The following is a 15,728-nucleotide window of genomic DNA, read 5'->3' as shown; positions in this document are numbered from 1 at the left end:
CTGAGGACAGTTGTCCTGGCAGGACCAGCTCAAATTGTATCCTTCCTGAAACACTCAGGCTAGCAGCCACCAGCTGGCACACTCAGGGATCCAGGCACCATTTAGCAAAAGGACACACATGGATATAAGCTATCTCTCTTCTTGGTGACAGACTCTTTTCTGGTCAGCTCTGAACTAAGGAGCATACTTTTCTACTCATTGAAAAGAGGTGCCAAAAACTTAAGCTCTTAAGACCATGGAAAAAGTAGAGTCAGCTAAACTCATTGAAAATGTCAAAGTAGAGTCGGTTGTTGGTGGCGCACACCTTTAATCCTAGCACTCTGGAGGCAGAATCAAGCGGATCTCTGCGAGTTCAAGGCCAGCCTGGTCTCCAGAGCGAGTGCCAGGATAGGCTCCAAAGCTACACAGAGAAACCCTGTCTTGAAAAGCCAAAAAGAAAAAACAAAAAGAAAGAAAGAAAATGTCAAAGTAGGAGCTGTTCTCCATGTAGCAGCCCAGACTGCCTTCAGATGGGCACAGTAGGCAACTGGGTTCCTCAAGCCAACTCCCCTGAGATGGGAGGAGCAGGGAGTGGATGAAGGTATTGAGTAGCTGTCAAGAAGGAACATACATTCTAAGCCACACACCACACCCTACCCTAGAAGATTTAACAAGAAATCAATGGACTAGTACAAACCATGTGGTTGGCCAGACAGACCAAAGAGGTATGGTACAGGCAAGCCACAGTGGAATCTTATCCCAAGTCTGAAACTATAGGAAAGTTCTACAGGGAGCGCTCCAGCCAAGCTTGAACTCATGAGAGCACCTCACAGATGCTGTCATGGTCTCAGCATCCATGAGCAGAGACAATGAGATGGTAAACACAGGTCCCTGGATTTTCAGCCAGAGCACAGGGCACCTGGTTGGCTTTGTCCATGGACACCATGGCAGGTTAAGTGGCATCATTTTATTACAACATGATGAGCCTTGGGGTTACGAAGCTATGAGGAATTAGCAGGTCACCAGAACACAGCTCTATGTAGACCCACTTACAGAGGGTGCTTAGAAACAAATTCATTCAATAGAGGGTGAAATGGTGGCAGAAGGGCCTAAGAGAGGGGAACTCGGACTTTTAAATTACATCTATGCATTTACTGCCACCAAACCGCACACTTTAAAATGGTATGACATGTCTGTAGGCTTTCCCATATCACAAATGAGGAAACTGAGGCTGGAGGGACTGGGCTGACAACCAGGAAAGGACAATTGATACTTCTGCCCCACCCTCTCTGAGCCCACGCTCAGCCTTCACTCCGAGAACAGATAATTGCTAAACCAACCATGCGCTGAGCAGGAAGGCCCACAGAGCAAAGAAAGCAAGTCACCATGCTCTTATCGGGGTGAGGCTTGTGAGGCTCAACCCTGACTGCACAGGTGGGCCCCCGGGACTGCCAGTTACAGCTCTGCTCAGCCCACAAAGCCAATTAAATAACCAAGGCCTCAGGGGATAGTTTCATGGCTCTTACTACCCTGGGACAAGAGGAATCAGTGATTTAGAAGCAGGATCTTAGCCACCACTGCCACTCCGTGCCTCCAGCAGGACCTAGCATGGCTGAACAAGACAAAGCAAAGTCATCAGGATATTCCATTGACCTCCAGATCATCACAGTCTCTGTACACCCCTGAGTTCTAGAGAAAGAGATGGATGGTGTGGCGTTCTGGACATTGCACACAAAAGCAAGGAGATGAAACACACAAGCTCAATACCTGGGAACAGTGACCCCAAAAATGTACATGTCCTCCAGTGTAGCCAAACCTGGACCTGGTGAGATACCCATGCTACCACTTCAACCTGTGTCTCCATCTGAGCTAGGTGGACATGAGGCTTCCCCTGACTGTTGAGGTGTAAAATTATGAGGTACTGTCCAGGAAGCCCTTGGTGAGGTGCCTTGCATATGGGAACAGGCAGTGACTTTTTTATCAATACCACACAGACATCTGTGGGTCTGAGACAGGAAGGTACAGGCTGCAACCACAGGGCAGCCTCTGGCTAGCCACTCTCCAGAACTGTCTCTCCCCGATTCTTAACAAGAATGGGGGTGGAACTGGGGGAACCAGGCGATCAAGATATGTGTTCTGGGTGCTGGGCACAGCCAATGAAATGAGTGCCCCAAACCTTCAACCTTCTGATGGGCAATGGACCAGATCACGGGGAATCAAACAGAACATATCTAATCAGGCAGTTGTGGGGGATGGAGTGGCAACCAGTACTCAGTGGGCCTTCAATACTTTAAACCCCTTCCTGGGTCCTTTACACCCAACAAACTGCCCCAATCCCATGCATAGGCTCTCTCCTGCTTCTACACACACAAGGCCAGTGGGCCTGTCTACTTGTCTTCCATCTCTGGTGGGATGCATTCTGAATGCATGTTACCTCACTAATTTGGGGAGAAGGGCTTCTCCTGATGTTTCCACCCATGATCCTTGCAAACATGTTTCTGGCCTGACCTCCTGTCTTTTTACCCACTGGTGCCTCACAGGTCAAGCTCCTGAATCTTAAAGGCTGCTCCTGCCCACGTGTGCCTCTGCCATGCTTCCTAGAGGGTTACAACCTTTTCTTTGAGGCCACTACTGGTATCTGAGCTGTCACAGGATGGGAGACACACAGCCAGGGTAGAAGGAGAGCTCCACCATAGTCCCAGGTGTGTGTCCTGGCAACACCAGACACCACCCAGGCAACATGGAGGCTCCCATCAAGAGATGATACAGGGCTCATCACTTCTTGGCCTTGAGATTCAGTAGGGATGAGAAGTTTGTGCCCAGGGCTCTTGTGGAGATAGGGTGAGCATTTCTCACAGTTAAAGGCTTGGGATGCTTGTAACAGTGCCTAGACTGCGGTCCCATACCTTCATGCGATTTATGTGGACCTTTTGATGGACCTAAGCAAGCTTCTAACTTTCTTAGGTTCGTTGGATGAAACCCATTTAGGAAGGTGAGGTAACTTGCCAAAGGCACACAGTTTGGCACTAACAGCATTGCAGACTCTTAAGAAGGTATGCTTCTTCAGGATGCTGAGGTCTGAGCCTTTGTTGGGGTGGCTCCATTTCCCCATAGAATGTAGAGACTCCAGCCATACTGGAAATTTATCAACTACAGACAAAGGCTGGGACAGCCACACACTGGGAACTGGGGCTGTGTCCAGGAGACTCCGGTGGGAGAAAGAAGGCTATGCTGCTTCCAAACAGGAGCCCCTGGGGTGGAAACCATAACCTGATCTTCCGGGTATCCTCACTGTGCCAAGAGTGCAGGCTTGTGAGGCTTCATGATGCATGAGCATCACCCTCCAATGGAAGCCTCTGTATAGTCTTCAGATGATCACTGTCCTCGGTTCAGGGCTCCCTCAGGGGCCAGGATGAGCATATGCTTTATGATTAAACCCCAGAGGGTCTCCCGCTGGCTGCACAAGTGTGGGCTAGACCACCTATCTCTGCTTTGGAAACAGACACGTCCCCCACTTTACAGCATTATTGGGGTTTGGAGGGATATCTCTGCACTGTGAAGGTGCTAACTTTCTTACTGGACTCCAAGGCTCATATACAGCAATAGCTTAACACCCCATTCCTATTGCCACCTACGTAGGATAGGTTGTCCTTCCAGGAAAACAAACAGAAGCCGTGGCCCCAGACCCACACTGGGAGTCCCTGAAGCCCAGAGGCCTCCTTCATAGCTTCACACAATTTATGAGGACCAGTGATGTAACTAAGCAAGCTTCTAACCCTTGTTCTAATTTTTCCTCTCCTCCTGGAGTCAAGTCTCTGTGTAGGATGAGTGGGCATCACAGCAGGAGACCCTGGAATATGTTATGATGGCTCCTCTGCAGGATTGGGAAGAAGGCAAGATGTGTGGGTGAAAACTGGTGGAAGCCTCCGTGAGACTGCCTGCAGATTACCCTGCAAATGCCTATCCCACCGTCAATGGTATTCATGAGTGGGGATGATGGCACCGGGCACTGGACAGACCAGGGTTTCTCCACTCTCTACAAATGATCTTACAAAGCTGGAAACACGCCCTGACTGGCCTCCAGCTGGCTCTGAGTAGGCTACATACTCCAACCTTGGCCAAAGGACCCCTGTTCCAGATTTCCTAACACAGTCAAGATTAGTACATCCCCCTCTCACAGGGTCCCAGTGGGCTTCTGTAACTTCCCACACGCATGCCAGTTCTCCAGGGCCACATGCCTCTCTGCCCTCCTGGGGGGGGCTGGTCAGTTCCTGCCTCCCTGTCTGGAACTCAGGCTAGCTACAAAGTGTGGGGATAGGCTGAGCCCAATTGCCTTCTCTCTGCTGATACCAAATCTAGACAGCAATCCACTCACACTGATGGGAAGAAGAAAGGAGGGGAGAGGTGGACAGGTGGATAAAAAAGGAGGCCCCGCCCTCTACTTGCCTGAACATCGAACTCTTGCAGGAGGCCAGTGATGGTCTGTGGAGAGATGACAGTCATGGTTAGTTTCTGCAGTTAGAGACAACGGTCCTCTGGTTTGCCTGAATCTAAACCCTGTTTGGTTAGGGCTTCCCTGAGAACTTGCAAAGAGAGACTGTTTTCATCTCAGGGAACAGCAGCCCCATAGAAAACTGGCCCATATGCTAGATTGTTTTCTGAGGACAGCTGGCCAAAAGATCTGGAGGAAGAAGCAGGGAACAAGTCCGGGTGACAGCACACCCGTGTGCTGTACTCCTGAAACCACATCACCTCTGCAGTTTCCTCATGGCTGCCAGTGTCTGCGTTCTGTATTTAAATCCAGTCTTTTGTGGGGAGAAGAGGATAATGGAAATCTCGAAGCCTTTTCTCAATCTACACAAAATGAATTTCAGCACAAACAGCAGCCTTAGGTGACAGGAAGGTAGGAGAAGGTCTTGACTCCACTGAAGCCAGGGCAGTGTGGTTCAGGGAGGACCTGGAGCCTGGCTGGTCAGTCAGCATTGGTCAAAGATTGCTACTGGATTATTTTCTGCCCAATTTTTAGAGTCTGAATGCGGAGCCATGAGCCTTCAGGACAGAAGATGGCCAAGAGGCCAGGGAAACAAAGCAGGGTGCAGGGGACCACAGAGGCTGGAAAACTGTAAACCAACAATAACAGATATCTTGCTGCAGGGGCTGTGACTGCGCAATAGACAAAAACATCAAGAATCACTTAACACAGATAAACAAAGAGGATCAATGCCTGTGCGGTGCGTGCATGCGTGCGTATTCTATACATTTGCTTATATGCTGTGCTCTTGTTCACATGTGTGCATGTACAAATGTATTCATAACCACGAGTGCGCATGCCACATACCTACACACGTGTGTGTGTGTGTGTGTGTGTGTGTTCTATATATTTGCTTATATGCTATGCTCTTGTTCACACGTGTGCAAGTTTATGTACAAATGTATTCAGCCAGGAGTGTACATGCCATGCATCTGTGTGTGTGTGTGTGTCCGTCCGTCCACTATGAGCACGTGCTGGACTCACCTCCCCTTTCTCCACCAGAGGCTTCACCTCGGCGAGGTCCACGTCGTGTAGCTCTCGGGACATGTCCCTGGTATCACAGACCTACCAGGGGAAAAAGGTCAGGAGGTCAGCATTTCCTGGTGAAAGAGGCTAATACATGAATGGAACACATAGAAAAGCCACGCCGGTCCTCCCCACTGTCCCCCCAGCTCCTCCCACCCACAACCATGCCTGTGCTGTGGGCTACAAGGAAGCCCTCTACAAGGGGAGTAGATTTCTGAAAGAGGAAGCAGGTTGACAGTCACAGCTACACCAAAGCAGGTGGAGAACCAAAAGCCACATCTAACCCAGATCCACCAAGCTCACCCAAACACTTCTTCATTCATTCTAGAAGGAGACCCCTCTACTGACACCAAAGCCAGACATCCTCAGAGCAACAATCAGGAGACCAAAAGTCCCCTGGGTGTCACCATGTCCGGGCGCTATATACACCTCTGGCCAGGACTCCAGGTTGCCTGACCACAGAGGAAGAACAGGACACGGGGACAAACCCAGGGTCTGACAGGCTGTGAGCACTCAGTAGGATTTGGAAAAAGGAGCCTAACATGAATGACCCTTCCTGAGCCAGACCAAAAAGGGCAAGCAGGAGTGGCAACAGGTGTCTCCTTGGCTGGCACTGGGACACATATACTCCCACGGGCCAAGAAATCAAGAAATAAAGGCTACAGAAACAGACAGGTGCAGAGATGGGAGGAGCTGGGAATTCTGGCCTAATGGGCTCCTGTGGAGAGGAGAGGGCAGCAGTGATTCCCACAGACCTGGGAGATAAACTCACATACTTGTAGAGCCACAGTTAAGTCAGGAAAAGTAAATACCCACAGAGCAGCCGTGGATGAGACTCAAGAGATGATGGGAAACAGAAACAAAGTGTACACAGAGGCCTCCCTGCGGTGGAGGAGAAAGCCAAGAGACAGGCCCAGGATATGGCCTTCTAACTACCTACAGGCAGAGTGTGGGTCAGAACCCCAGCTGCTCAAGGCCCTGTAGATACTGCAGCAAAAAGGGCTAAAGTTTCAAAAATTCCTGAGAACCAGCTGCCCCGAGCCCACAGGAATCCTGTGACCCCTCATCTACAGGCCAGCCTGCAGGAGCAGGCCGCTCTAATACAGACCCGAGCCAAAACATGGCATGCCGTGGGTGGACGGGGTGTGCTGCTCCGGGCCCCCAACGTGACTCTCCCCAGTAGATAGCCACCTCACAAGAATGTCTTTATGCAGCCTTTGGGGTCTGGGATCCAGAACATTTCAAAAACAAAGTCAGTTTTATATCTGCGAACATTCCTGGGCCTCTGCCAGCCCCGTCCGAGGCAGAGGGCAGGAAAAGCTACGGTTTGAGAGTCTTGCTAATTCAGCACGTTCATAGTCCCGAGACCTTAGCCGTGGGACACCTCGCCTACACAGTCTAGAGAGACCTTCCAAAAGCCCTGGGCTCTGGCAATACCACCTCCCCATGCTGAGAGTGGAGGGTTTCACAGTTCACAGGGATCCTGAACATGACACAGAGCTCAGGGTGAAGCTGAGGCCTTCAACTTTCTCACACGGTGTGGTGCGTTCTGGACAAGCCCTCTTGGGCCCTCGCTGTGAGCCCCACCCATTGCCCTCCGTTGGTCACTAGCCCTGCGAACTTCCTGAGGTCACAGACTCATCCGTCACACACTGTCTTCTAGCTCCGTTCGGTCAGCCCTCCTCAGCTTCTAGAACATATTTGCCAGCCTCCACCAGCTCTGCCCTTCTTCAGAAACTAGGAGAGATCAAGGGCAGCCTCTGGCTCCCCCACTGAACTTCCTGACCCACCCACCTTACACACCCTTTATCCTTTCCCCATAGGATGAGAAGGGCTAAAAGATGCCAGTCTCCTGACACCTCAAGCACTTGCCAATCTGCTCTTTGGAGCCTTAGAGACGCCCTCTTCTGACAGGCCTTCGACCACCTCAAGGCCTGATGGGAGTCCAAGGGTGAAGGACACTGAGTATAATCTCCGCTAGGTGTGATGTGTCTCCAACAGTATTTCAAGACCCTTTGATGGACGGGGTGCTACTGGGTAGAGGCCAGGGACACCGCTAAAGATCCTACAACGCCCAGGACAGCCCTACCTGACCCATGATGCTAACCAGGCAGAGGCTGAGGCATCCTCATCTCGGTGAAGACTCAGAAACTGGTGGGGAGAGACCACATGTCCCAGCTGGGACATGCTAGGGGCCAGAATGCTCTGAGTATGAAAACACCTGTTCTATCCAGGTCACTGCTTCTTGGTAACCAAGCCTGGGCAGTAACCAGGACTCCAGACACCTGGGCTTCAACAAATAGGCTACCTCTGTTTCATATATTCATCAGCTGCTGGGGCCTAGAGCACTGACCTACACTCACTCTCCTGACAGGACCAATGGTGGGCCCGGTCCCTAAATGGCTTTGGCAGCCCAGCAAAAGAAACTTCCATGTTTATTTTCTTTTCCATAAGCTTCTGTACAAAGATAGTCTTTTTAGGACATTTAGTGTCGAGACAGATTGAAAAGCCAAAACAGCAAACTTGGATATAGCCAAGGCTACGTACAGGTATGGCAATCTGTGGGCCCTTGGCTTCCTTCCCAACCCAACCCATTCTGGGTTGCACCTCCAAAAATGCCCTTAGCCAGCAGCTGAATGCCATGGGCGGCTTAGAAGGTTCCGTGATGTAGTCTTTGTTTTTTTCTGAAGGGCATTAGTAAAGACAAAAGCAACTGCAGTGTTGAGAATTCACCCTGTGATGGGTCTGGGATAAATAAGCCGTAACTGCTCCCAGGACCTCAGTCTCAAGGCTTGTGTGTGGCCCTCGGGCCCCCTCTGCAGCTAAGTGGCACATCTGTCTGTCCCTACAGGGCCTGACTCTCCTGGATCCGGAGAAAAACTGACCCCCCCCCCACCAACGTGTTTTAGCACTATGGCATTTAGACCCTTGAGCATCTTACGATATCCAGAAATATCCCCGACCTTGGCTAACCACCCCCTCAAGCTGTGACAACTACGAGTGACTGCTGACACTACCAAATGTCCCCTGGATGCAAAATCAAACCTCTTCTAGGATTGGTTGAGCTCGGTGTCTCCTGGTATGAAGTGGGCATCCAGAAATGTCAATGAGACACAACTCTCTAATCCAGTACATACTAGCCACCACTTGCCCCCAAATCTAATGACTTCTGCTCACACGGGCAGCTGCGGGGCATTAGAGGAGGGAAAACTTCCTCCCAGCGAAAGCCTCCTACAGAGGTGGGGCTCAGGGTCATACCACCAGCTGACAGCCTGGCTGGCACCGCTGTTGCCTGTCCCACCTGCCTGCTCCAGGAATTCAGAAAAATAAAATAGGAGTGAAGGCCACCTGGTGTTAAATAGCAGGTTGTGGAGCAGACTCTAGTATTACCACAGCCTCAAAACCCAAGTTGTCTGAAGCTCCACCTCTGTGTTCATCCATGTGCATAAGATACCAGGGACATTGTAAGCCCTGCTCCCAGCAAGCAGCAGGGCTTAAACTGAACAACGATACACACAAAGGATCCGCAAACAGCTGCTTAATGAACCAGTGTCTCTTCCTTCCTGAGTTGCTGGGGAGTCCCTAGGGCATTGAGAGGACACAGCCTGTGCTTTACACATTGTTGGTCCCAGAGTGGCCCAGGAGGGAGACCAGGTCTCAGAGCTGCACGATGAGGTCCCTCTAATATCAGAGATGTTAGACCATGAGTGACAAGGCTCAAGAAGGCTGAGCAAACACATCTTGGTCAGTAACAAACGAGAATTCGAAGGCTCCTGGCCAAGTCAAGCCAACATGAGCTGGGAGCAGAGAGAAATGTAACCCTGGGCCTCAAAGGGCAAAGGGCGGGAGTCCCTCTGAGGGCACAGGGGACAGAATCTGGGATTCGCAAGAAGCCTCAGAGAAGTAGAAGACATGCTTGGGAGTTCCCAGCATGAGAATCAGGTCACCTTCTTGCCTTATGACTCCAAGCCACCACCCCTATGAGCCTCAGTGAGTCCACTTGCAAAAGGATGCATGTTTGTTCTTTGGACACTGCATTATTCCCAACACACTCGGTACACATGGGGACCCAGGCAGGAAGGCAGAGTGCCACATGAATTGTGAGCGGCTCTCCCTGAATGGCCCTGCCTCACCGGTTCTCCTTCATCAGGCCTCAGACCCCTCCTCCTCTATGCTGACACTGGGTTTGCTACTTAATTCTATCACTCCTTGGAGTTGAAGCTACTCTGTGGAATCCAGCCCTCTGCTTACCCTATTGGGCAAGCTCTCCTGGACCCCCTAGAATCCAACATGCGATGAATCAAGAGACATCCGGCAAAGACCCATCCATGAACGGCTCCGGGACTTCCAGGATCCAGTCTCCAAGGAAGAGCATCCATGGGGGGTGGACAGCACAAAACCCCACATGCATGGCCACACCGTAGTAAGTACCGTGGGTGACTACCATGGCACCACACTCATTTCTGTGCCCCAGGAAGTCCTAGGCAGGGACATTGCCAACTTCCTAGAAAGGTATCAGGAGCACGGTAAACATCTCTCATGAGACTTCCCAAAAGTTCTGTCTCAATCCCTACATCTCACTCCTTTGTTGGAGGTAGACAACAGGCTCCTGGAGTCCTGTAGTGAAGCCGAGAAAGGGACACCAGAGGGGACCACGCCTGGCTCAGCACTAACTGTGACATCAGCAGCTTGTCCTTTACTGCACCTGGGCTGGGGAATCAGTGTTTGCCACCAATGGCAGCATAGCAAGCCCTTAATATGGGAACCCCACAAAGGTCTTCAGGGCAGTCTCACTTCTGTGTTAGCCCAGGAAAAACTCCCTTGGGACATGCCCGGGTTCTCCCACAAGCCTGTTGGGACATTTCTATGTCAGTTCAAAGTCACTCTGTGAAGCACTTGCCCAGGCTCTTGGTGTTTTCTGGACTTTTGGGAGTGAGGCAGTGGAGCTCTGTACTGATTTTCTTATGTAATCCAGCTCTGTGGACAGTGCAGTAGATGGGCTGGAGCTCTGAGAGGGAGAGCGTGTATGATTTCAGAGAGATCCAAACACCAAAACACAGTACAAACATCCTTCCCAGAAACCTCCAGACCAGGGTCTCAGGACCTGAAGACTACTGGGCATCACTGTCTGGGTCCACATGGAAAAATGGGACAAGGGTCATAAGGAGAAGTCACATGTTGCCAGGCAACCAAAGCTGCTCCATCCCCTATGCATCTGTGGGGACTGGAACTTTTGGTTTTTTAGATTGAACCTAGCATGTGGCCAAGGACTCTACCACAGAACTATGTCTGCTCCCCCTAACCCCATCTTTCTATACCTTTTCTTCTGAGACAGTCTCAGGTTGCTCAGGCTGGCCTTGATTGCAATTCTCCTGCCTGTGCATCCCAAGCAGCTGGGAACACAGGGCTGTACTACCTACTGAAAGGGTGTGTGTGTGTGTGTGTGTGTGCATTCAATCAGAGCCCAGCAGTGAGGTAGGAAGAGCAGAGGTCTGGCTAGAACAAGCAGCAGAAAGAGGGAGTGCCTGGAACCTGCCTGCCCCATCCTCCCAAAGTGCTCAGTGGTGTCTTGGCGCTGGAGTTCTGGCAATTAGAGGTTTGGCAGACGGCTGTCTGAGATATAAGCCAGCAACTGGAAGGACGTGGGTCACACTAGAGGACTATTCTGTGAATCTGTGGGATGGGTGTAAGCTGTGCTGGCGAGGCTAAGACAGTTTATTGACATCATAGAGCCAGTGTTACATCCTTGGGTAGGGAAGGGCTGGCTGGACTGACAGTCCTGGAAAGAAACCAGGGTTAGGCAGCGGGAACACAGGTCTACTAAATCTATGGGAAAGCCGAGACTCTTGGTTCAAAGGGGCTGTAAGCGCGTTCTTATTCTGAGGTGCCAAGACAGACTTCCTCATATTCTCCCTGAGGGCTTGAGCTCTCCTCCATAGCACCCACCATAGCACATAAAGTTCCATGCCATTGTCCACACACAAACGTGGCCCTCCACCTCTAAGTCTACCTCCTGTTGGACCAATTGCCCCCATTCTGCATCTCTGCAAATCTCCTTCTGATTAAACAACTGGAGGCCAAGTTGAGCAGCTCCATCTCCCAGGAGAGAAAGTGAGAAGGGCTAGCCTAGATTCAGATGTGAGTCCCAAAGCTGGGCCCCAGAGACTCTATGTGGCCTGAAGGGACAAGGATGGGGTTTGGGGATTGGTTAGGGGTAAATCTATTTGACCCAGATCCACCCCAGATTCTAAACAAGTGCCCAGCTTTTTTTTGGGAGGGGGGGGTGGTTTTCGGAGACAGGGTTTCTCTGTGGCTATGGAGGCTGTCATGGAACTCGCTCTGTAGACCAAGCTGATCTCAAATGCACAGAGATCCTCCTGCCTCTGCCTCCCAAGTGCTGGGATTAAAGGTGAGTGCCACCACCACCCAGCAGCCCAGCCTGTTTTCTAACCTGGGAATTAAGACTGTCTCCAGCTCAATTAACTGTATGAGCCAATATGCTAGACCACAAGGCCATCTAGGGAGGCAAGTGCTATGTATTGAGCAACTACGAATTTCTAGACCCAGGGGGCCAAGCTTGGTGTGGCTATGCCCTCCTCCCCTCTGCTGCCCGCCAGCCTCCTGAAGCAAGAATCCCCCAGTGCCTGCCTTCAGTTTAATCCTATTGTTTAGCTTTTTGAAGAATCTCAAAAAGACAAAGTCTGGGAGCACTGGGGATATCCACAGACCTGGCTAGGGACATCACCAATGATGCTCCAGACCAACTGTCAAGGGGGTGGCTCTCTAGGGTCCTGTTATATGGGAAACTTACACATAGTGGCTACCCCCCCACACAGCTGACCACTAGCCTCACTTCACACGGATTAGCCTAACCAAGTTCTCCACATCCTGATGAGGCTGTTCGTGTTTCTCTCCCTTGACAGAAGGGGAACTCTGAGGCAAAGTCCTGCATGTTCATTCTGCCTTTCTTTCTCCAGGCACCTGGGTGTATCGTTAGGCTACAACACAAAGGTTTTGAAGGCTGACTCGAAGGGCTCAGTCTGGTTCTCCTACTTTTAGCCTCTGGTTTCCTCATCCAATAGACAGAGATATACAATCCAGGTAGTGTCTCTGTGGAGACTGAAAGCACTAAAAGGACACCAGGATGCTCTGTCCATCCCATCCCAAACTTCCTTCCTAGTCAGTATTCTCTCCGCTCTGGCTAGACCCTCAGACGCCACAGAACCTAGGAGGCACACCTCAGATGGAGCCTCTGGAGATATGCCTTAAGGGAAGCCCTGCAGCTGTCCCATGCTGGGACTAGCTCAGACCCCCAGGGGTCAATGCACCCAGGGGCCCCATCACTGTTGGTGGGGGAGAGAGCAGCCACCAGGTGAAAGGACTGTGACCCTTTGTCTGTTTCTCACTAAACTGACTTTGCTTCAACCTCAGCACCTGGTTGATTTAAAAAAAAAAAAAAAGAAAGAAAAAAAAAACTTTTAAAGAAACAACAACGAAAACCACTTATGCTCCTCTGCCTTTCCCTCCAGGTGGCCTCACCTGAAACTTGAGGGAGGAAAAAAAAAAAAGACAAATTCCTATTCACATTCTGTAGCACAGAGAAAAAAAATCACGTTCAGTGCCAACCAAGAGAACCCTGGATGGAGTTCTGACTGTCCCTGCCATCAACACTGACCTCTCTCTGTCTGTGATGTGTTGTCATCTCTAAAGTGGCAAGAGATGGGACAGGATAGTGTCATAAGCTTCGACTTCCTTCTCATATAGCCCAACCAGTGGTTAGCAGTCTCTGATTTGCCATCACCAGGGGAAAGCTTGCCAGGGCAGGAGACCCTACAATGGATTCAGGAACCAAGCAATACCTCCAGTCATAGGACATATCGGATGCCTACCTGGGACCCAAAGTGGGTCAGGGCAGAAAGCAGAAGGCAGGGCTGTCCCAATCATTCTTCAAGTATGTGTGAGCTCTTCCTATGATATGAGCCAGGCTGCTGTCTGGGGTGCGGCAGGCAAAATCCTCCTTACCCAGGTACCTAATACTGGTCACTGGGAGACCAAGTCCCATCAAGCCAAGAAGGCACAGGTGGGACTAGCTCCGACATCAACCAGAGCTCCACCCCTTGGAGCTTTTCTAGCCCTTCCTGAAAAAGCCTCCCTCTCACCTTTCTTACCCCCACGTGATACCATCTTGGCCTGGAGCTGGCTGAGCCACCCCACACACACCAATAGTGGCCTGTCCCTTCCCTGACACTGCCCCAGAAGTTGGCAAGTCCACCCCCAACCTTTTTTTTTTTTTTTTTAAGACAGGCTCTCAGGTCTTCTTCCGCACCTGGCTTTCTCTTCATCCACACACGTGAAACAAGCAAAATGCTAGGATTTCTAACAGGAAGAAGCAACCCGGAAGATTTGCCTTCAAACTCGGTGCACTTGGGGTAGGTAATGTAGGAGAACATGAGGTCGGTGCTTTGGCGACCTGAAATCCCCATCGTCCACGGGAGCTTAAAGGACTCAAATAGGCTGGCCTGCCCAGGAAACCTGTGGGAAGAGCTGAAGGCGGTTCTAGGACACGGACCACTGGATTTCCCTCCCCCACCTGCCGCTCTCCCACATTCAAGCCCGAGGGGTGTTGCTCTGGGGATCCCTGACGACTGCCAGCAGGGGCGACAGGCAGGGAAGACGGAAGGTGGCAGAGTAAGGAAGCGATCCACAAACCCCAGCTTCAGCTACTAATCTGACAGAGGCGGCGGTGACAGCGTGTTTCTCCCCGAGTCCGCAGCATTCCGCACGCCCCTCCCGAATCCCCCGGACAGGATGAATCAGAGACCGCGACGGGTCTCCCGGGAACGGGCGAGCAGTTCCAGCTGCTCTCCCGGCTAGAGCGGCAGGGAGGACCGCCTGGGAGAAAGAAAGGGGACGGGGTGTGTAGGCGGAGGCCAAGATGACGACACTCGGAGCTCCAGCCAACTCGGGGGGCTGCCAGGTGCCCGAGCGACCCTGGGCGGCACAAGCCACCTCTCCCGCGCAGCCACCGCGCGGACCCCGGCACTACCTAGAGGGCCGCGCCCAGCCCGTGCTGCGCTCGCCGCCGACACTCGCTTTGACGCGTGCAGCACGCGCCGGGACACACCCCGGACTCTCCTCCCGGCACGAACACACACACACACACACACACACATGTTCCCTCACACGCACAGCTCGGGAAGCACCCGGCCCTGCGACCCAATGGGAACCTGGGCGCAGATCACACTGGTTCAGGACCAGGCTCCAAAGCAGACGACGTACACACCCTGGCCCCCTTTTCTGCAGGATCCCCTGCAACCCTGCTCACCCCTGCTCACCACGCGGGTACAGGCTGTACAGTCGCTCACTCCATGGTCACCCCAACACCTACCCACACCCCATTCGCACTCGCGAGCACACACATGGTGTCCCCATGAGGCCACTGGACAGTCAGCTGTGAGTCGGGGAGGCATGGGGGCGCCAGGAAAGAGAACCCCAGGTGTTCCGAGGCTCTCCGTCTCAACTTCAAGCCCCCCTTCCCCAACTAGAAAGACAGCGAGCCTAGACATGTCTTTTTCTCCCTTACAGTAATCGAAATCCTCTCCAGTGATGCCAGAGCCGCCCCCCCCCCACGCCCCTCTCCCCACGCCAGCGCCACCAGGTCCTCGCGCAAGGGCCACAAAGGCGGACGGGGAGTCCGAAGACAAGCTTCTTAAGGGTCCTTGTCGCGCCCCGGGGAAGAAGGGGCCCGGAAGGGGGGGCTTACCTAATGAGCGATCACGAAAAGAAAAAAAAAAAAGCCAACAAGACTGGCTGCGCAGAGCCCAGCGGGAGGTGAGGAGAGAGGCGAGGATGGGTGAGCAACCAGCCGCGAGAGGGTGGCCTGGCAAGGTTTGTTTATGTCCCGGCGTAGGGCGATTTTATAGGCGCCGGGGCCCCGCCCCCAGGGCCTCGCCCCTCCCCGACCCTCAGCTCCCAGCCCAGCGGGGGACACACCCCTTTCCCCCGCTCCCCTCGCGCTGCACCCTCCCTGGGCTGGGCTGGGCTGGGCGGGCTGGAGCCGCCGCCTGTTGCGCAAGCCTTCTTTGCAGGGGCGCGGCGGGAGGGACTGCCAGGCCCCGGCTGCGGCTCCTCCCTGCGATCCCCTCTCGGGGCCGCGGCGTGCGCAGCGGACGTGTGTGCTCCGAGTGATTGG

General features: G+C 52.5%; 1 protein-coding gene across 1 annotated transcript in view; it reads right to left on the bottom strand.

Moving 5' to 3' along the window:
- The window catches only part of Ndrg1 (N-myc downstream regulated 1), a 40,824-nt gene extending 25,369 nt beyond the window's left edge, over positions 1-15,455 (bottom strand). Inside the window, exons 1-3 of the mRNA XM_027431706.2 lie at positions 15,300-15,455; positions 5,495-5,575; positions 4,426-4,461 (exon numbers count right to left, since the gene is read on the bottom strand). Coding sequence (XP_027287507.1) covers positions 4,426-4,461; positions 5,495-5,557 — 99 coding nt within the window. The 5' untranslated portion in view covers positions 5,558-5,575; positions 15,300-15,455. The remainder of the gene's footprint in view (positions 1-4,425; positions 4,462-5,494; positions 5,576-15,299) is intronic.
- Positions 15,456-15,728: the final 273 nt, after the last annotated feature.

This window comes from Cricetulus griseus, chromosome 10 (assembly GCF_003668045.3).
Source record: "Cricetulus griseus strain 17A/GY chromosome 10, alternate assembly CriGri-PICRH-1.0, whole genome shotgun sequence".
NCBI lineage: Eukaryota > Metazoa > Chordata > Mammalia > Rodentia > Cricetidae > Cricetulus > Cricetulus griseus.
Note: the sequence above shows the minus strand (reverse complement) of the source record. Positions and strands in the feature narration are given on the sequence as shown.